Genomic DNA, 15,143 nt, shown 5'->3' on the forward strand with positions numbered 1-15,143 from the left:
GGTAAAAGGCAAGCTATCTAGGTAGTTTGACAATGGAAGGTAAAGGAAATAAGCTATGAAAGTAAGCAAGAAATGTAAACTAGGCGAATCCTAAGAGTGTTTGGATGACCACATTTAAGGTTCCCAACAAAACACTCACAATCCTAAGGGAAAATTGCCTAAAATTATTACACACAAATGGAAGTAGGGTGACCTATTGGAGGCTCCCAACTTACTTCCAATGAAAGGCCTTTTTGTTACAAAATTTGAAAGAAATGAAAGTAAGTAAATTGTCAATTACAAAATTACAACAAGGTCCTCAATTTTGGTGGTTGTTCTCTTTTTGGTGATTCACTCAATTTGGAGTGCTTCTTAGTCCAATAGCTCTTAAGGTGGTTTTCCCCTTGCTTCTTGACTCAAATTCTTCAAGGGATGGCACCAATCCTCCTTTCCAATTCCCTATATGGCAACTCACAAACAAGGAAACAAAGAGACAAGCAATAACCAAAGACCCAAAAAATGAAATGAAAGCTAAATCAATAGAGTTTTAACAAGACAAATTTTCAGGGATTTATTAACAATTAAAGCAATGAAAAGCACATAAAAGCAAGCTTGGACTCAAAGAGAAACTTAGAATGACTCTAGAGTAGAGTAAAAAAACCAAACTAAAAAGACTCAAGAAACCTCTAGTTTTGGAACTTTTTTTTCACACGAATTTTCAATTGAAATTTCAGAACTAGGATTGGTATAAAATAGGCACCAATTATAGAACAAATTTTGAGCCAAAACAACAAGCACACTTCCCTTTCACTTTTTTTTCCTGTACACTGATTTTTCTGCCAACTTGTGTGATTTTTCTTATTTTTTCCTTTAATCCAAATCGCTTGGTTCTTTTTTCATAATTTTGGTCCAGATGTCTAGAAAATTAAGTAAAAATTTCAGCTTAAAACACGTAGTGACCAATTCCCAGTCTAAAATTTAATTGGATTGGGCTTCTACCAATTCAATTAAATTTATTTCCCAACACACACATCAAATATTCACTTAGTGCATGTGAAATTACAAAACCACCCCTAATACAAAAACTAGTCTAGGTGCCTTAAAATATAAGGGCTGAAAAATCCTATATTTCTAGGATACCCTACCTACATTATGGAGCCCTAAGTACAAGGACCAAATATAATGACATCCTAATCTAATAAGTACAAAGATAATTGGACCCAACCTTGGTCCATGGGCTCAGAAATCTATCCTGAGGTTCATGAGAACCTTAGGGCCTTCTTCAGAAACTCTAGCCCAATTCTCTTGGAGCCTCTTGCTCATGGCTCTAGTGACTGATCCCTTTCTGGGGAGGATTGCATCACATTCTAAGTCATCACAATAGTTTCACATCACAAAATATCATAACTAAGGATGAAACCATTCACACAAAACACAACAACCTAAGGCATTCATGGCATCCACATCATCAATCACACAAATCATACAAACTCATAATAATGCATTATGCGATGTAATGTTGTTTTCTCTTTTTCATATGCATGTGGTACTAGAAAAACATTTGCGAAAGAAGCTCGGGAGGACATGTAGTAACAAATACATTGTGAATGTATATCATGCAGGTTTTGATGATGCCAAAATGTTTATTTGATAAGCACAGATTAATTCAAGTCAAAAAAACATGATCAAGAAAATCTAAGATAAGGACTTAGTCAATTTGATAAAAGAATCTCATTTTTTATTGCTATAGTTTGGCTTCAAAGTCTTTTATCAAAATTTATTTATCAAAGAATTAATCAATTCAAAATGTGTCACAACCTACCCTACGACGGGACGACGAAGGCAAAATGATAAGCCAAAGCGTCTGTCTCCAAAGCGTCCCTTGGAGTAATTTTCTGATGGAAGCTTGCTTGTGGAGCTTTTATGGAGGCTGGATCTTTGAGCTTCAATGAGGTCCTTCAATGGTGATTTTACACCATGGAGATGTAGCGGAAGGCAAAGGAGAAGAGGAGAGGGGAGGCACCATCTACTAGGGAATAAGCCAAGGAAGAGGGAGCTTCACCACCAAGAATTGCCTTGGATAAGAAGCTTGAAGAGGATGCTTTAATGGAGGAAAAGAAAGAGAGAAGGGGGGGGGGGGAGCACGAAATTGAAGGAATAAAAGAGGGAGAGAAGTGGAACTTTGAAGTGTATCTCATAAGACTTTCATAGTGTTACACATGCTTCTATTTATAGACTAGGTAGCTTCCTTGAGAAGCTTTCTTAAGAAGACTTCCTTGAGAAGCTTCTTTGAGAAAACTTCCTTGAGAAGCTAAAGCTTAGCTACACACACCCATCTAAAAACTAACCTCACCTCCTTGAGAAGCTTCCTTGAGAAGCTAGAGCTTAGCTACACACACCCCTCTAATAACTAAGCTCACCTCCTTAGGAAGAGAAGCTAGAGCTTAGCTACACACCCCTATAATAGCTAAGCTCACCCCCATGACAAAATACATGAAAATACAAAAAAATCCTACTACAAAGACTACTCAAAATGCCCTGAAATACAAGGCTAAAACCCTATACTGTTAGAATGGCCAAAATACAAGGCCCAAAAGAAGAAAAAAAAACCTATTCTAATATTTACAAAGAAGAGTGGACCCAACCTTGACCCATGGGCTCAAAAATCTACCCTAAGGTTCATTAGAACCCTAAGGCCTTCTTTATCAGCTCTAGCCCAATCCTCTTGGAGCCTCTTGCTCATGGCTCTGGTAACTGGTCCTTTTCTAGGGAGGATAGCATCACATTATGACAAGCTCAGTCTTAACTGTTTCACAAGCCGGGAGCTAGGCGTCCAATGATAATTCTTTGTGGCATTTGCGTATGGGCCGCAAGAGTGAAAAAGGATTGGAAATTCTAAGCAAGTGAGGTTTACTTGGAAATCACAAGGTGGAACCTCTTTAGTTTTGTGAGCATTGTGTCTATGGGAAACAACATCAGACGAAATTCCCCAAGGTTGTGAACACTGCAAAGGCCACATTGGACTATGTCCATTTTGACTATTAGGGGCCTTCAAGACCTTGTTTGAAAGGGCTAGATGCATGCTATCCAATTCAGGGTTGAATGGAAGTTTCTGGGATGCGGAAATCAACACAACATACTATCTTGGGAATTGCTCCCCATCCATTGACATAGATTTCAAGAACCTTATTGAGGTATGGTCTAACAAACCTGTTGAATACTCAATGTTGAAGGTAAGTTAGAGCCCAAAGCCAGGAAGGGTGTCTTTATAGGCTATGAAGATAAAGGATTCAAAATCTGGTATTTTTTAGAAAGAAAATTCATTCTGAGTAGAGATGTCATCTTTGATGAACTCTCCATGCTGCATTCTAAATTTGCAGAAGATTCGGGCAAGGCTAAGGATGACATTAAGTAGGTGGAGTTTGAGAGCCCCACACTAAAAAAATTTAGTGATCAAAAGTGTAATACCCCAAGTTCTGAGTACTAGAAATATGCTATAAGGAGAACTCCTATTAGGATCCTTTTGTTATATTTTCTGTAAATATTTGATATTATTATTTGTATATTGTTGGTTTTGTCCTAAGCATGTACTTGTGTTGTGATAGTGTGTATTTCTATACACGTGTGTATTTTGTGTATATTATTGTTGTTATTTTTATTGTTGTTGTTGTTGTTGTTGTCGTTGTTGTTGTTATCTATATTATATTATATTATATTTGGTGTTATATGAGTATTAGATTACCTTCTTATAATTAGAATGCTTGAAAATTTGTATAAGTGTTAGTTTTATAATTAAAATCTTAGAAAGACCATGTCCTATCTTGAGTTTTAGTTGTCCGTTTGAGGTGTTGTTTGCAACATTGGAAAGCTTGCTAAAAAAGCTAAAATTCATCCCTGCACCTTCTATCTTAGAGAAAATTGGCTCCGAAGTAGGCCACTAGATCATGAAAAACACCTTGAGTCCCACATTGGGAAAATAACCTTAGTCTTTTCCTTTCCCTATATATAGAGAAGACCATCAAGCCTTTGGAGCACCACAAAATAGAGTGGTCTTAGGATTAAGTGCGGAGCCCCTCATAGTTAATATTTTCATCTTCCCAAGAGTTTTCAAACTTGGGGCATATAGGTGATGTGGGGTTGTGTTTTAAATCACACCTATGTGCCTTAGTAAGAGTTAGGGCCATCAAGTTCGTTCGGGTTAGTCGGAGTTTGTCTCTATACTTTCTAGGTGATTGTTTCCCCTATCCTTTCTAAGCTATTTTCTTCTTTAGTTTTTGGTGTAAGTATTTTATCTTTTCTTAGGAATTAGATATCTTAGTTTAGGTGAATGATATGGAAATCAAGAGATGTGGAAAGAGTAACAAGGGACGCAATTTTAATGTGAAAAACGAGTTAGAAAGACGATCAAATTAGGCTTAGATGTTTGCATAAGAAAAGTAGCCCCAGATGTTAGCTAACAAATGGCTTTTGGTTTCACCTTATTTGGACTTTTGTAACTATATATAGAATAGTTAGTGAGCAAAGGTTAAGCTATCAGGATTATGCAATCAATTTGTATTCTTCTTATTTTTAGGCATAGTAGACGATTGAAATAGCTTTTGAGTTAAACATAGAAGTTGTAGATAGTTGTCTCATCTTTCAAATAAGATAAGAATAAATTTTATTGAGTTATTATAACTCCAAATATATCATGTACATCGTACAAAGGTCATAGGAGTGTAAAAGTAAATAAAGGAGGTAATACCCTAGGAACTTAAGAAATGATATACAAACTATAGGTTTTAATAGATAATTGCTATAATAGGAAAATGATATAGAATTTGACTATGAACATTATTTTATGTGTATTGAAATGAGTGTGACATGTAATGTGTCATTCTTATGTGTGAGATGTGGATTCCATGGTACATGACTAAGATTTGAAATGTTTAGAAAACCTAGTCCATGTGCGATAGGATTCTCCATGTGATGTGATAAGTGAAGCCATGTGCATCCTATGTGATCATGCATCATAAATGTGCTTATTTTTTTAAGTTGATGGATGTGGTTGAGCTTAATCGGGGAGAGGGTGAATAAGTTGAAGTATGACTTTGTCCTCAGAGATTATCCAGTTTGGAATCTCCATGTGTCTTATGTTGATCCCATGGGTTAGAGTATCCTTGCAAGAGTAGGTAACTTGTGTGGTTTATGAAGTGGATGTCATGTGTGGTTTGTGTTGTACTTATGTAATGTGTGAATGACTCTATCCATAGTTTTAATAATGCATATATATCTATATGTTAAATTATTATGGTGACTTGTAATGAGATGGGATGTAGCTTTTTAAGGGAACGATGAAAGATATATCTAGAATGACACTATGTGAGTATAGGCTAGAACAAATATTGTCTTTGAGCATAGATTGACATAAGGCGTGTGTTTGGGAGTAAACTCGAGTAAGGAAATTTGAGTTACCACAAGAGAGGAAGTATTATAAAATTAAGTAACTTAGTGTTTAATGAATGAATCTCAAGATATTAATGAAGATAAGAGCTAGTGTAGTAAACGATTACAATGGATAATTCAGAGGAAAGTGTTTATAATCAAGTGGATGTAAACCCAACTGTATAAATGATTGAGTTTGATAGACACCCAAAGAGGATAAAATATGAGAAGAAAATGATTGGGTTGTTATAGTAGAGAAGTCTTACCCAACCTTAGAGTCCCTAGAGCACTCACTGAGACATTATGTCTCACCTCTTTTAGTTCCCTTCTTTTTAGGAAAATAGGTGACAACGCGTGTCATTGGAGCATGGAGTTTTGTCTTAGAAGATATTGTTTTATATCTCAATGTATTTCCTTTTATGTTGTATGATGTATATGAAATGAGTTATATTTTGTATAATACATGGACTCAAGTTGTGAATTTATAAGTTTATTCATTAGCTTTCGCATGATAACATCGTATAAATGTTTTTAATTTTCACATTCTAGAAAAATGAGCATATTTGTAACTGATAAGTGCCATATTTTAGTTATTTTTTGGATTAAAATGTTAGCACTTATCTTTCGATTGTAATAGTTTTCTTATAAACTATCCTTAAATCTAGTTGTTTTATATATATTGTACATTTACTAATGTTTTTGTTTAAATATGAATGATTCATCCATGATTTTGTAGGTTTTGATGGTTGTTTGTTGATCTAGATACAAAGTCAAAGGGAAGGTCAAAATGGTCATTTCCCAAGATTTTAGACATCCATTCTCCTAGGCTAGCAACCAGCTCCCCTGGGCTAATCAGATTTCTTCAGCCATAAACAACACACTCGCCTGGGCGAGCTACAAGTCACCTGAGCGAATTGACTTGCACCTCTTGGCTCTTTTCTATAAATAGCCATGTCTTTGAAGCTGAAAGGGACATCCAGAAGCAGAGAGAAACGTGAGAAGCTCTGGAAGTGAAGAAGAAAGTGGAAAGTGGAGCTCGGGCACTGCAAATTGAATGTAATCTTTGTACCCTTATGTATCTCTTTTGATATTATATATGTATGAATCTTTTCTACTCATTATTGGTGATTTCATTTTGTTCGTAATGCTTGATTCTATTTAATCACTAGTTTCATGAAATTGGATTTAAAGATTGACTGGAAAGTACTCTTAGAATTTGAATTGAATGATTTTACTCTTTACGCTACGTTGCTAGGAATATAGCTTAACATTTTGATTGCAAATAGCACAAGATTATGATTGAAATTCTAGGATATTTACTTCATATGCGAGGGATCGATATTCAGTAAATATTCTTAGGATTCTCGAGTGCGAGGAATCAACTCGGGGTAACTTAATGTATGCATCAATAATGTTAGAAAATGTTTCATATATGTTAATCTTATTAGGATACTGAGGGGATGAACGATGAAATTCAATCCTACATTTTCCTTGAATTAATTAAACTCGTTATTATTGTTTTTGTAACTTTACGTATTTCTGATGCAGTAAATTCCGTTATTTCCGTAATTTTGTTACTTTAAATTATCTTTCGTTAGTTAGACAAACCCATGATATTTTGATTAAATTTGTACACAACTATTAAACTGATAACCTTTATCCGAATGAATTAAATAACTCATGTCCCTGTGGAGACGATCTCTTTTTATAAATATGTAACCTGCAAACAAAAATTTGTACACTTGCCAAAAGTCTAACAAGTTTTTGGTGCCGTTGTCGGGGACATGAGTTGCCCACTTAGTTCTTTCGGATATAAATTTTTCAGTTAGATAGGCTATTTTCCTTACTTTTGTAATTATTTCTTTTATTTTGATGTTGTATAAATTCTCTCTTGTTAGATTTTATTTTCACTAACCTTGGTGCTTACGAGTTATTGTAGTGTGTCCTTTTTTCCTTTCTGCGAGGTAAATTTCTTGCAGATAAATCACCATTTGATCTGGGAATTACAAAGACTGAAAGGAAGAACAAGAAGAAAAAGAAATAAGCAACCACTAAACCACTAGTGAGTCTTCTTTTATTGATTATCCTTCAACCAAAAAGCCACTTCTAAAAGATAACATGGCTGATTGAGGAGAAGAAGGAAATAGATCACCATGGAGGACTCTTGGTGACTATGCTTATCAACAAGGACCAAAGCATTACAACACCAGAGTCATTCCTCCTTTCAGCAACAAGGTTGTGGAATTGAAGCCAACACTTCTCAGTCTGATTGGCTCACACCGTTTTGCTAAAATGGATCATGAAGATCCATACACACCTCTGTCTACCTTCATGGAATTTTGCAGTACCATGGGAGCTTCTAACGAAGATGCTAAAGTTGTCTACCTTAGAGATTTCCCATTCTCCTTGGCAGGTAAGGTAAAAACATGGCTTTAATCACATCCAAACAAAAGCCTCAACACTTGGGAAGAGGTGGAGGAAAAATTCATTGCAAGGTTCTTTCCCCCATCTAGATTCATCAGTGTAAACTCTTCCATTGCTACTTTTTCCCAAGGGTCTGATGAACTGCTTTGTGAAACATGGGAGGGATTCAAAGCTTTGTTGCGGAGGTGCCCAAACCATAATTTCAATGATGCGGCACAACTACATATTTTATATAGTGATTTGAAACCTCAAACAACAATGATTCTCGATGCCTTAACTGGAGGTACTATGATGTCAAAAATCCTGGAAGAAGCAATTGTAATCATTGACTCCATTGCAGCTAGTGATTATTGTAACACCCCTAAATTTTGCTAACTGTAAATCGATATTTAAATGCGTTTATCGTGTTATTTGATTTATGTAATTAACTTGGATGAGTTAAGGTATTGTGTGAATTAGCCATGTGTGCTTTTCTTGTTGTGGATGTTGAGTTATGTGGAGTTTTATTGACTTAAGTCGAAATCATGAGATTTCATGTATTACCTAAACCTATTATGGTAAAATTGCAATCCTAGATTCGTTAATTGTTGGATCACCTTCAAATTAGGACTGTAGGTTTTTAACCCACACCCCCAAAGTTAGACCGTTGGGATTTGTAAAATAATAATTTTTGACCTCTCGCTTAGTGTGAGAAGCGCGCTAAGCGCAATTCCAACCCGAGAGGGAATTGCGCTAAGCATGAATTGTCACGCTTATCGCCAAAAGTGGACTCCTACTTATCGTGAAAAACATGATTTTTCATTCTCCTCTTCTCTAAACGCCCACTGAAACCCTAAAACCTTCTTCTCCACCACCCATAACCACTGGTGGCCACCACAAGCCGTCGTTGCTTGCCTTCGAACCACCACACGAAAAGAATATTTTAATCGGAGCAGAATCCTCAGAATCCACCTCAAGGATTTGGTGGAGAATAAGCCCTCAATCCTTTCTTTCGTAGCTTCTCTGAGGTAATCTTGACTTCTAAGCCTTTCTCCTAGTTAGTTTGAGCTTCTCTTAGTGTCTCTTGTGTTTTGGGTACTGTAAATAAGGTGTTTTTACACTTCCTTTGAAAAACCCTTGAAAATGAGACGTTGTAAAAGTTATCTTTTTATAAAATTGATGTTATTTTCGTGACCTTCACTGAACCTTGCATTTGGATTGACAAACGTGAACATGAGAGGTCTCTGAGCGACACAAAGGGGAACTGACAGAGAGCTCACGATAGGTGAGGGGAGTTTATTATAATTTTATGGCTTTGATACCTTGATTAGGGTCAAGGAACCCAATTATGGGAATGTATGTCTGTCCCTGTGTATGCTAGTTTTCAAGAAAAATAATGTTTTCAACTAACGGAATGCGATACATCTATTATTGATAAATGATATTATTGTTTTTTATTAGACTTGTGTTGTTTGAAGACTTGGGGAATGTGAATCTTAGGCATGAACTATATATGTATGTATGTGCGGAATGCGATTTACTAATGATATTATTATTAATGATATTAATTTATATGAGGTGATGTTGATGTTTATGATAATGTTGATAGAGTATGATGTTGTTATTAAAGATGATATTGATAGTAATTGATATGAGATGATGTTGTTATTCATAATTATGTTGATATGAGATGATATTGTTGTTGATAATGTCATTGAGATGAGATGATGTTGATGTTGATAAGTGGGGGAAATAGAGTGGTTAAAGAGTTTTAAGCATCTTTGGAGGGGGATGGCTTAGAGTCTTTAATTATCCACGGTCAGTGCATTGATGGTGCCCATGTTTCATACTTCATATTGCATGGAAATGATATAAAATTTGTTAGTAAGTACTTTTAGTTTCTCATGAGGGGGAATACTTGTACTTGGGGGCATGTCACTCGATTTAGAACTCCCTTGAGACTTGGACTGATCACCATGGGGGGAGGGGGGGAGAGAGTTGCCTATGCACGACAGGATGACCTCGACACTTGTTGCCTAGTTTTCCTAAGTGAGAGTGTCACGTGGACACGCTTAGGCTATTTCCCGATGAATGGCACCACATTGCATTTGAGAGTTGAGGTCAGATGCATGTATCATACTAAGCATGATTGATTGGAATTATGGAAGACTGATGACTACCTTTTAAGTGTATGTTGGACTAATGGATATTTGTGTATGATTATGGTATTTGTTAGTGTTTTCTTACTAATCATGATCATTTGATTTTTGTGTTAAATTCTTTTATAATAAACTCACCCTTGCAATTTTGTACTGTGTGGTTGATACCTGTGATGATCATGAACCTTCATTCGTGGGAGTAGATGGACAACAGTAGATTACATGGAGTGAGATTCTTTTACTGGAGCCGCCAAGCCGACGTGATGACATTGGGATTATTTTGGGAGAGAGTTGTGTTTTATTAATCAACTCCTCCGAGCTGGTTCTATAGTTCTTTTGAATTGAGGATGTAAATCACATATTTAATTATATGTATGAACTAGTTTACTTTTCGTTATGTGAATGATGTGTATTGAGTTAATATATATATATATATATATATATATATATATATATATATATATATATTCATCCAAGTAATTATGTGCTGTTTGGTGAATGTATATCACGAAAAAATTTACTCTCATTTTTTCATAAGCAAATTAACGGAGTTTTCATTTAAAAATTGAAATTTACGTGGTTTAGAGTAATGATATCGTAACGACGAGGCGGGTCATTACAATTATCAGAGTCACCATGATAGAGCTCCGATTCAAATAAAAGTTATAATGGAGCTAGATACTTAGAATGCAATTCTTGCTCAGAATAAACTCTCGACTCAGCAAATAGAGGCCTTAACCAAACAAATAGGCCAACTTCCTCAACAATATCAACAAGGTGGATCATAGAAAACACACCAAGCTCATCAAGTTCAACAAGTTCTAAGATGTGACTTCTGTGGTGGTGACCATTAGAATAGCCACTATTCAGCACCTGGTGATTGTCAACAGGAAAATGAGGCTTATTATCTGTAGAATCAAGCCAGACCTCAACAGAACTTCCAAGGAGACTACCAAGCATACAAAGGTGGCTCAAGTTTAAATCAGCCTTATGGCTGGAGACCACAAAATAATAATGCATATTCTGGTCCAACTAACACTTTTTTTGTAGGTCCTTCTAACAACTCTTATGCGGGTTCTTCTAATAGGGGTCCACAACAACCCCAAGCCTAGCCAGATAGAATGTTAAAGATGGAAGATACACTAACACAATTTATGCAGGTGTCCATCTCAAACCAGAAGGACACTGATGCTTCTATTAAAAATTTGGAAGTTCAGGTTGGACAACTGGCAAAACAACTATCTGATCATGGAAGTGGATCTTTTTCAGCAAACACACAGTTAACCCAAAGGAGCAGTGCAAGGTGATTACAACAAGGAGGGGGACTATGGTTGGTTTAAAGGATGATGGTGAGTGTAGTGAGAAAAATAAAAATGGAGTTGCAAAAAAAAATGATGAAAATGAAGGAGTTAAAAAAGAAAAAGAGCAAAATAATGAAGTGGAGGAGAAAGTTGTAAGCAAAGAAGAGAAGCAGAGATTGAAGAAACCAACAACTAACAAAAGCAAAGTTGTATTAGATCATCCACCAGTTCAACATCTTCCTTATCCACATGCTCCGTCAAAGAAAGATAAGGAAAGGTAGTACACATGTTTTTTTAGATATTTTCAAAAAATAACATATTAACATTCCTTTTTCTGAGGCATTGGAGGAAATGCCAACATATGCTAAATTCATGAAGGATTTTCTTACAAAGAAGAGGAGAATCACATATGATGAAATAGTAGAGCTAGAGGTAGGATGCAGTGCAATCATTCAGAAATCCATTCCAGAGAAATCCAGAGATCCCAGTAGTTTCACAATTCCTGTGACTATTGGGAGATTATCAGTGGGTAAAGCACTTCTTGATTTAGGTGCAAGTATCAACCTAATTCCCTTATCCATGATTAAGCGAATAGGGGAATTCAAAATCATACCAACAAGGATGGCTTTGCAGTTAGCTAACAAAACTATCAAGCATCCTCATGGCATTGTTGAAGATATATTGGTAAAAGTTGACAAATTTGTCTTTCTAGTCGACTTTGTGGTGATGGATATAAATGAAGACAGTGAAGTTTCATTGGTTCTTGGCAATCCTTTCATGAAGACTGCTAAAGTTATGATTGATGTTGATAATGGAAAACTCACTGTCAGGGTGCAAGGTGATGAAGTGCAGTTTAATGTATTTGAAGCCATGAAACACCCTAAAGATAAGAAGGAGTGTTTTAGAGTGAATGTCTTGGATGAAGTAATTTATGACTCCAGGAGGTTTATTCAAAGAAAAGATGGGTTAGAGAAAACATTGACTGAAGCATTTGAGGAGATTAGCAAAGTTGAAGCAAATAAAAATTCAGGATGTCTCCAACAACTAAATGCTTTTAGAGAAATTCCTTATCATCAATCTCTCTTTGAAGAATTAAAAGAAGAGAAGCCAAATGAAACAACAAAAATGGAGCTGAAAGCATTACCTCCACATTTGAAATATGTTTTTCTTGTAGGTGATTCATAGAAACTAGTCATTATCAATTCAAGTCTCTCTGAAGAAGAAGAAAAGAGACTGGTCAAAATTTTGCAAGATAACATAGGAGCAATTGGTTGGACCTTATCAGACCTGACAAGTATTAGTCCTTCTTATTGTATGCATATAATTTTAGTGGAAGAAGATTATAAACCTACAGCTCAGCCATAGAGATGCCTCAATCCAACCATGAAAGAAGTGGTCAGAAAGGAGGTAGTTAAGCTATTAGAGGTTGGAATGATATATCCTATCTCTGATAGCCAATGGCTAAGTCTAGTACGGGTAGTTCCAAAGAAGGGTGGTATGACTATTATAAAAAATGAAAAAAATGAGGTATTACCAACTTGTACTGTTATGGGTTGGAGAATGTGTATTGATTACAGGAAGCTCAACAAAGCCACTAGAAAGGATCATTTTCCATTACCATTTATGGATCAGATGCTGAAGAGACTATCAGACCAAAACATTTATTGTTTTCTTGATGGGTATTCAGGATATAATCAAATCCCTATTAATCTTGAAGATCAAGAAAAGACAGCTTTTACATTTCAGTGGTCCATGCTTTCTATTTTCTCTGATCTCATTGAAAAAAGTATTGAAGTATTTATTGACGACTTCTCTATTTTTGGCCCTTCTTTTGTTTATGTCTGTCTAATCTTGACATTATACTGAAGTGGTGTGTGAAACAAACTTGGTGCTCAATTGGGAGAAATGCCACTTTATGGTGACTGAAGGCATTGTGTTGGGCCATAAAATTTATGCATGGCATTGAGGTTGACAAAGCCAAGGTGGAAGTCTTTGAAAAATTGCCTTCACCAACAAATGTTAAAGGCATCAAAAGTTTTTTAGGACATGCTGGGTTCTACAGGTGTTTCATCAAAGATTTTTCTAAGATTGCCAAGCCTTTAAGCAATCTCTTGAATAAAGAAGTTTCATTCCATTTTGATAAATCATATTTTGAAGCTTTTGATACTTTGAAACAGAAATTGATTTTTGGCAACCATAATCATTGCTCCAAATTGGACACTCTATGTTGAAATAATGTGTGATGCAAGTGATTATGCAGTAGGAGGAGTTTTGGGTCAAAGGAGAAATAAAATTTTTCATGTCATACACTATGTAGGCAAGGTTTTAAATGAAGCTCAAATTAATTATGCCACAATTGATAAAGAATTGCTTGCAGTAGTGTATGCTTTGGAAAAGTTTAGATCTTACATGATAGGATCTAAAGTTATGGTTTTTACTGATCATGTTGCTATAAGATATCTGTTGGTTAAAGCTGATTCTAAACCCTGACTTATCTGTTGGATTTTATTGTTGCAGGAATTTGATTTGGAAATCAAGGATAAGAAGAGAAGTGAAAATCATGTGGCTGATCATCTTTCTAGGCTGGCTATTGTTGAGGTGACCACACAAGGACCTAAGATTCGAGAAGATTTTCTTGATGAGAAGCTATTCAACATTGCAGTAAGGCCATGGTTTACTGAGATGGCTAATTTTAAAGCAGCTGGTGCACTTCCTGATGATCTAACTTAGCATTTTCTATATGTTTAAAATTGGAGCAAACAATCTCCTGAGGAGGTGTGTAACTCAGAGGGAGGCAAGAAGCATACTGTGGCATTGCCATAGTTCACCTTACGGAGGCCATTACAATGGAGAGAGGACTATTGTCAAGGTTATCCAATCTGGTTTTTATTGGCCTACCTTGTGTAAGGATGCTCATGAATACGTCCAAAGGTGTGACAAATGTCAAAGATTAGGTGGACTCTCTAGAAGGAATGAAATGTCACTACAGAATATTTTGGAGGTCAAAGCTTTTGATTCCTGAGGGATAGATTTCATAGGCCTATTTCCATCATCTTACTCACATGAATACATTTTATTGGTTGTGGACTATGTAACAAAATGGGTGGAAGCAATAGTGGTACAACATGCATATGCGAAACCGTTATTTGCTTCCTAAAGAAAAATATCTTCTCAAGGTTTGGCACGCCCAGGGAACCAATAAGTGACGGAGGATCTCATTTTTGTAATGCCCAACTCAAAAATTCCTCCAACAATACAGTGTCAAACACAAGGTAGCCTCACCTTACCACCCTTAGACCAACGGGCAAGATGAAGTTTCTAACATGGAAGTTAAGAAAATCTTAGAAAAAATAGTTGCTTAATCAAGGAAGGATTGGTCCCAAAAACTAGATGAAGCTTTGTGGGCATACATAACAACATACAAAGCCCTTACGACTTACTCCTTTCCAATTAGTTTATGGCAAATCTTGTCACCTACCTGTTGAGTTGGAACATAAAGCTTATTGGGCATTAAAGTTTCTGAACTTTGACTCAAATGCAGCTGGTGAACATAGGAAGCTCCAACTCCATGAATTGGAGGAACTGAGATTTCAAGCTTATGAGAATTCCAAGCTTTATAAGTAAAGAGTAAAAATTTATCATGATCAAAAGCTTTCAAAAAAGAAATTTCAGCCTGTCATACCCTAATTTTGTCCAGGGACTATCGTTCGTTGATCTTTTGATCCTTGCTAGTTGACTTACGGTCTTGAATGCCAGTTACAGTGCAAAGCAAGGAACCATTCAGTGTTTCGATCAGGAATGCGAAAAATACCAAAAAAGAGGGGCAAAAAGGTCTTTTCATTGAGTTTCCTGGACCCTAGCTCGCCCAGGCTAGCCT

The 15,143-nt window shown here is 36.0% G+C and overlaps 1 protein-coding gene across 1 annotated transcript; it reads left to right on the forward strand.

Moving 5' to 3' along the window:
- Nucleotides 1-11,617: 11,617 nt before the first annotated feature.
- On the forward strand, nt 11,618-13,996 carry LOC114371520. Its single transcript, XM_028328935.1, has 2 exons — nt 11,618-12,436; nt 13,784-13,996. Exons 1-2 carry the CDS (start codon nt 11,618-11,620, stop codon nt 13,994-13,996), a joined length of 1,032 nt encoding a protein of 343 aa, XP_028184736.1.
- The last annotated feature ends 1,147 nt before the right edge of the window (nt 13,997-15,143 follow it).

Source organism: Glycine soja, chromosome 10 (assembly GCF_004193775.1).
Source record: "Glycine soja cultivar W05 chromosome 10, ASM419377v2, whole genome shotgun sequence".
NCBI lineage: Eukaryota > Viridiplantae > Streptophyta > Magnoliopsida > Fabales > Fabaceae > Glycine > Glycine soja.

Bases quoted from the DNA above. Each gene is read 5' to 3' on its own strand.
- LOC114371520 (XM_028328935.1), top strand. From the start codon at position 11,618: ATGCCAACATATGCTAAATTCATGAAGGATTTTCTTACAAAGAAGAGG. The intron at 12,437-13,783 runs GTAGGTGATTCA...TTATTGTTGCAG, and splicing joins ATTTGAAATATGTTTTTCTT to GAATTTGATTTGGAAATCAA.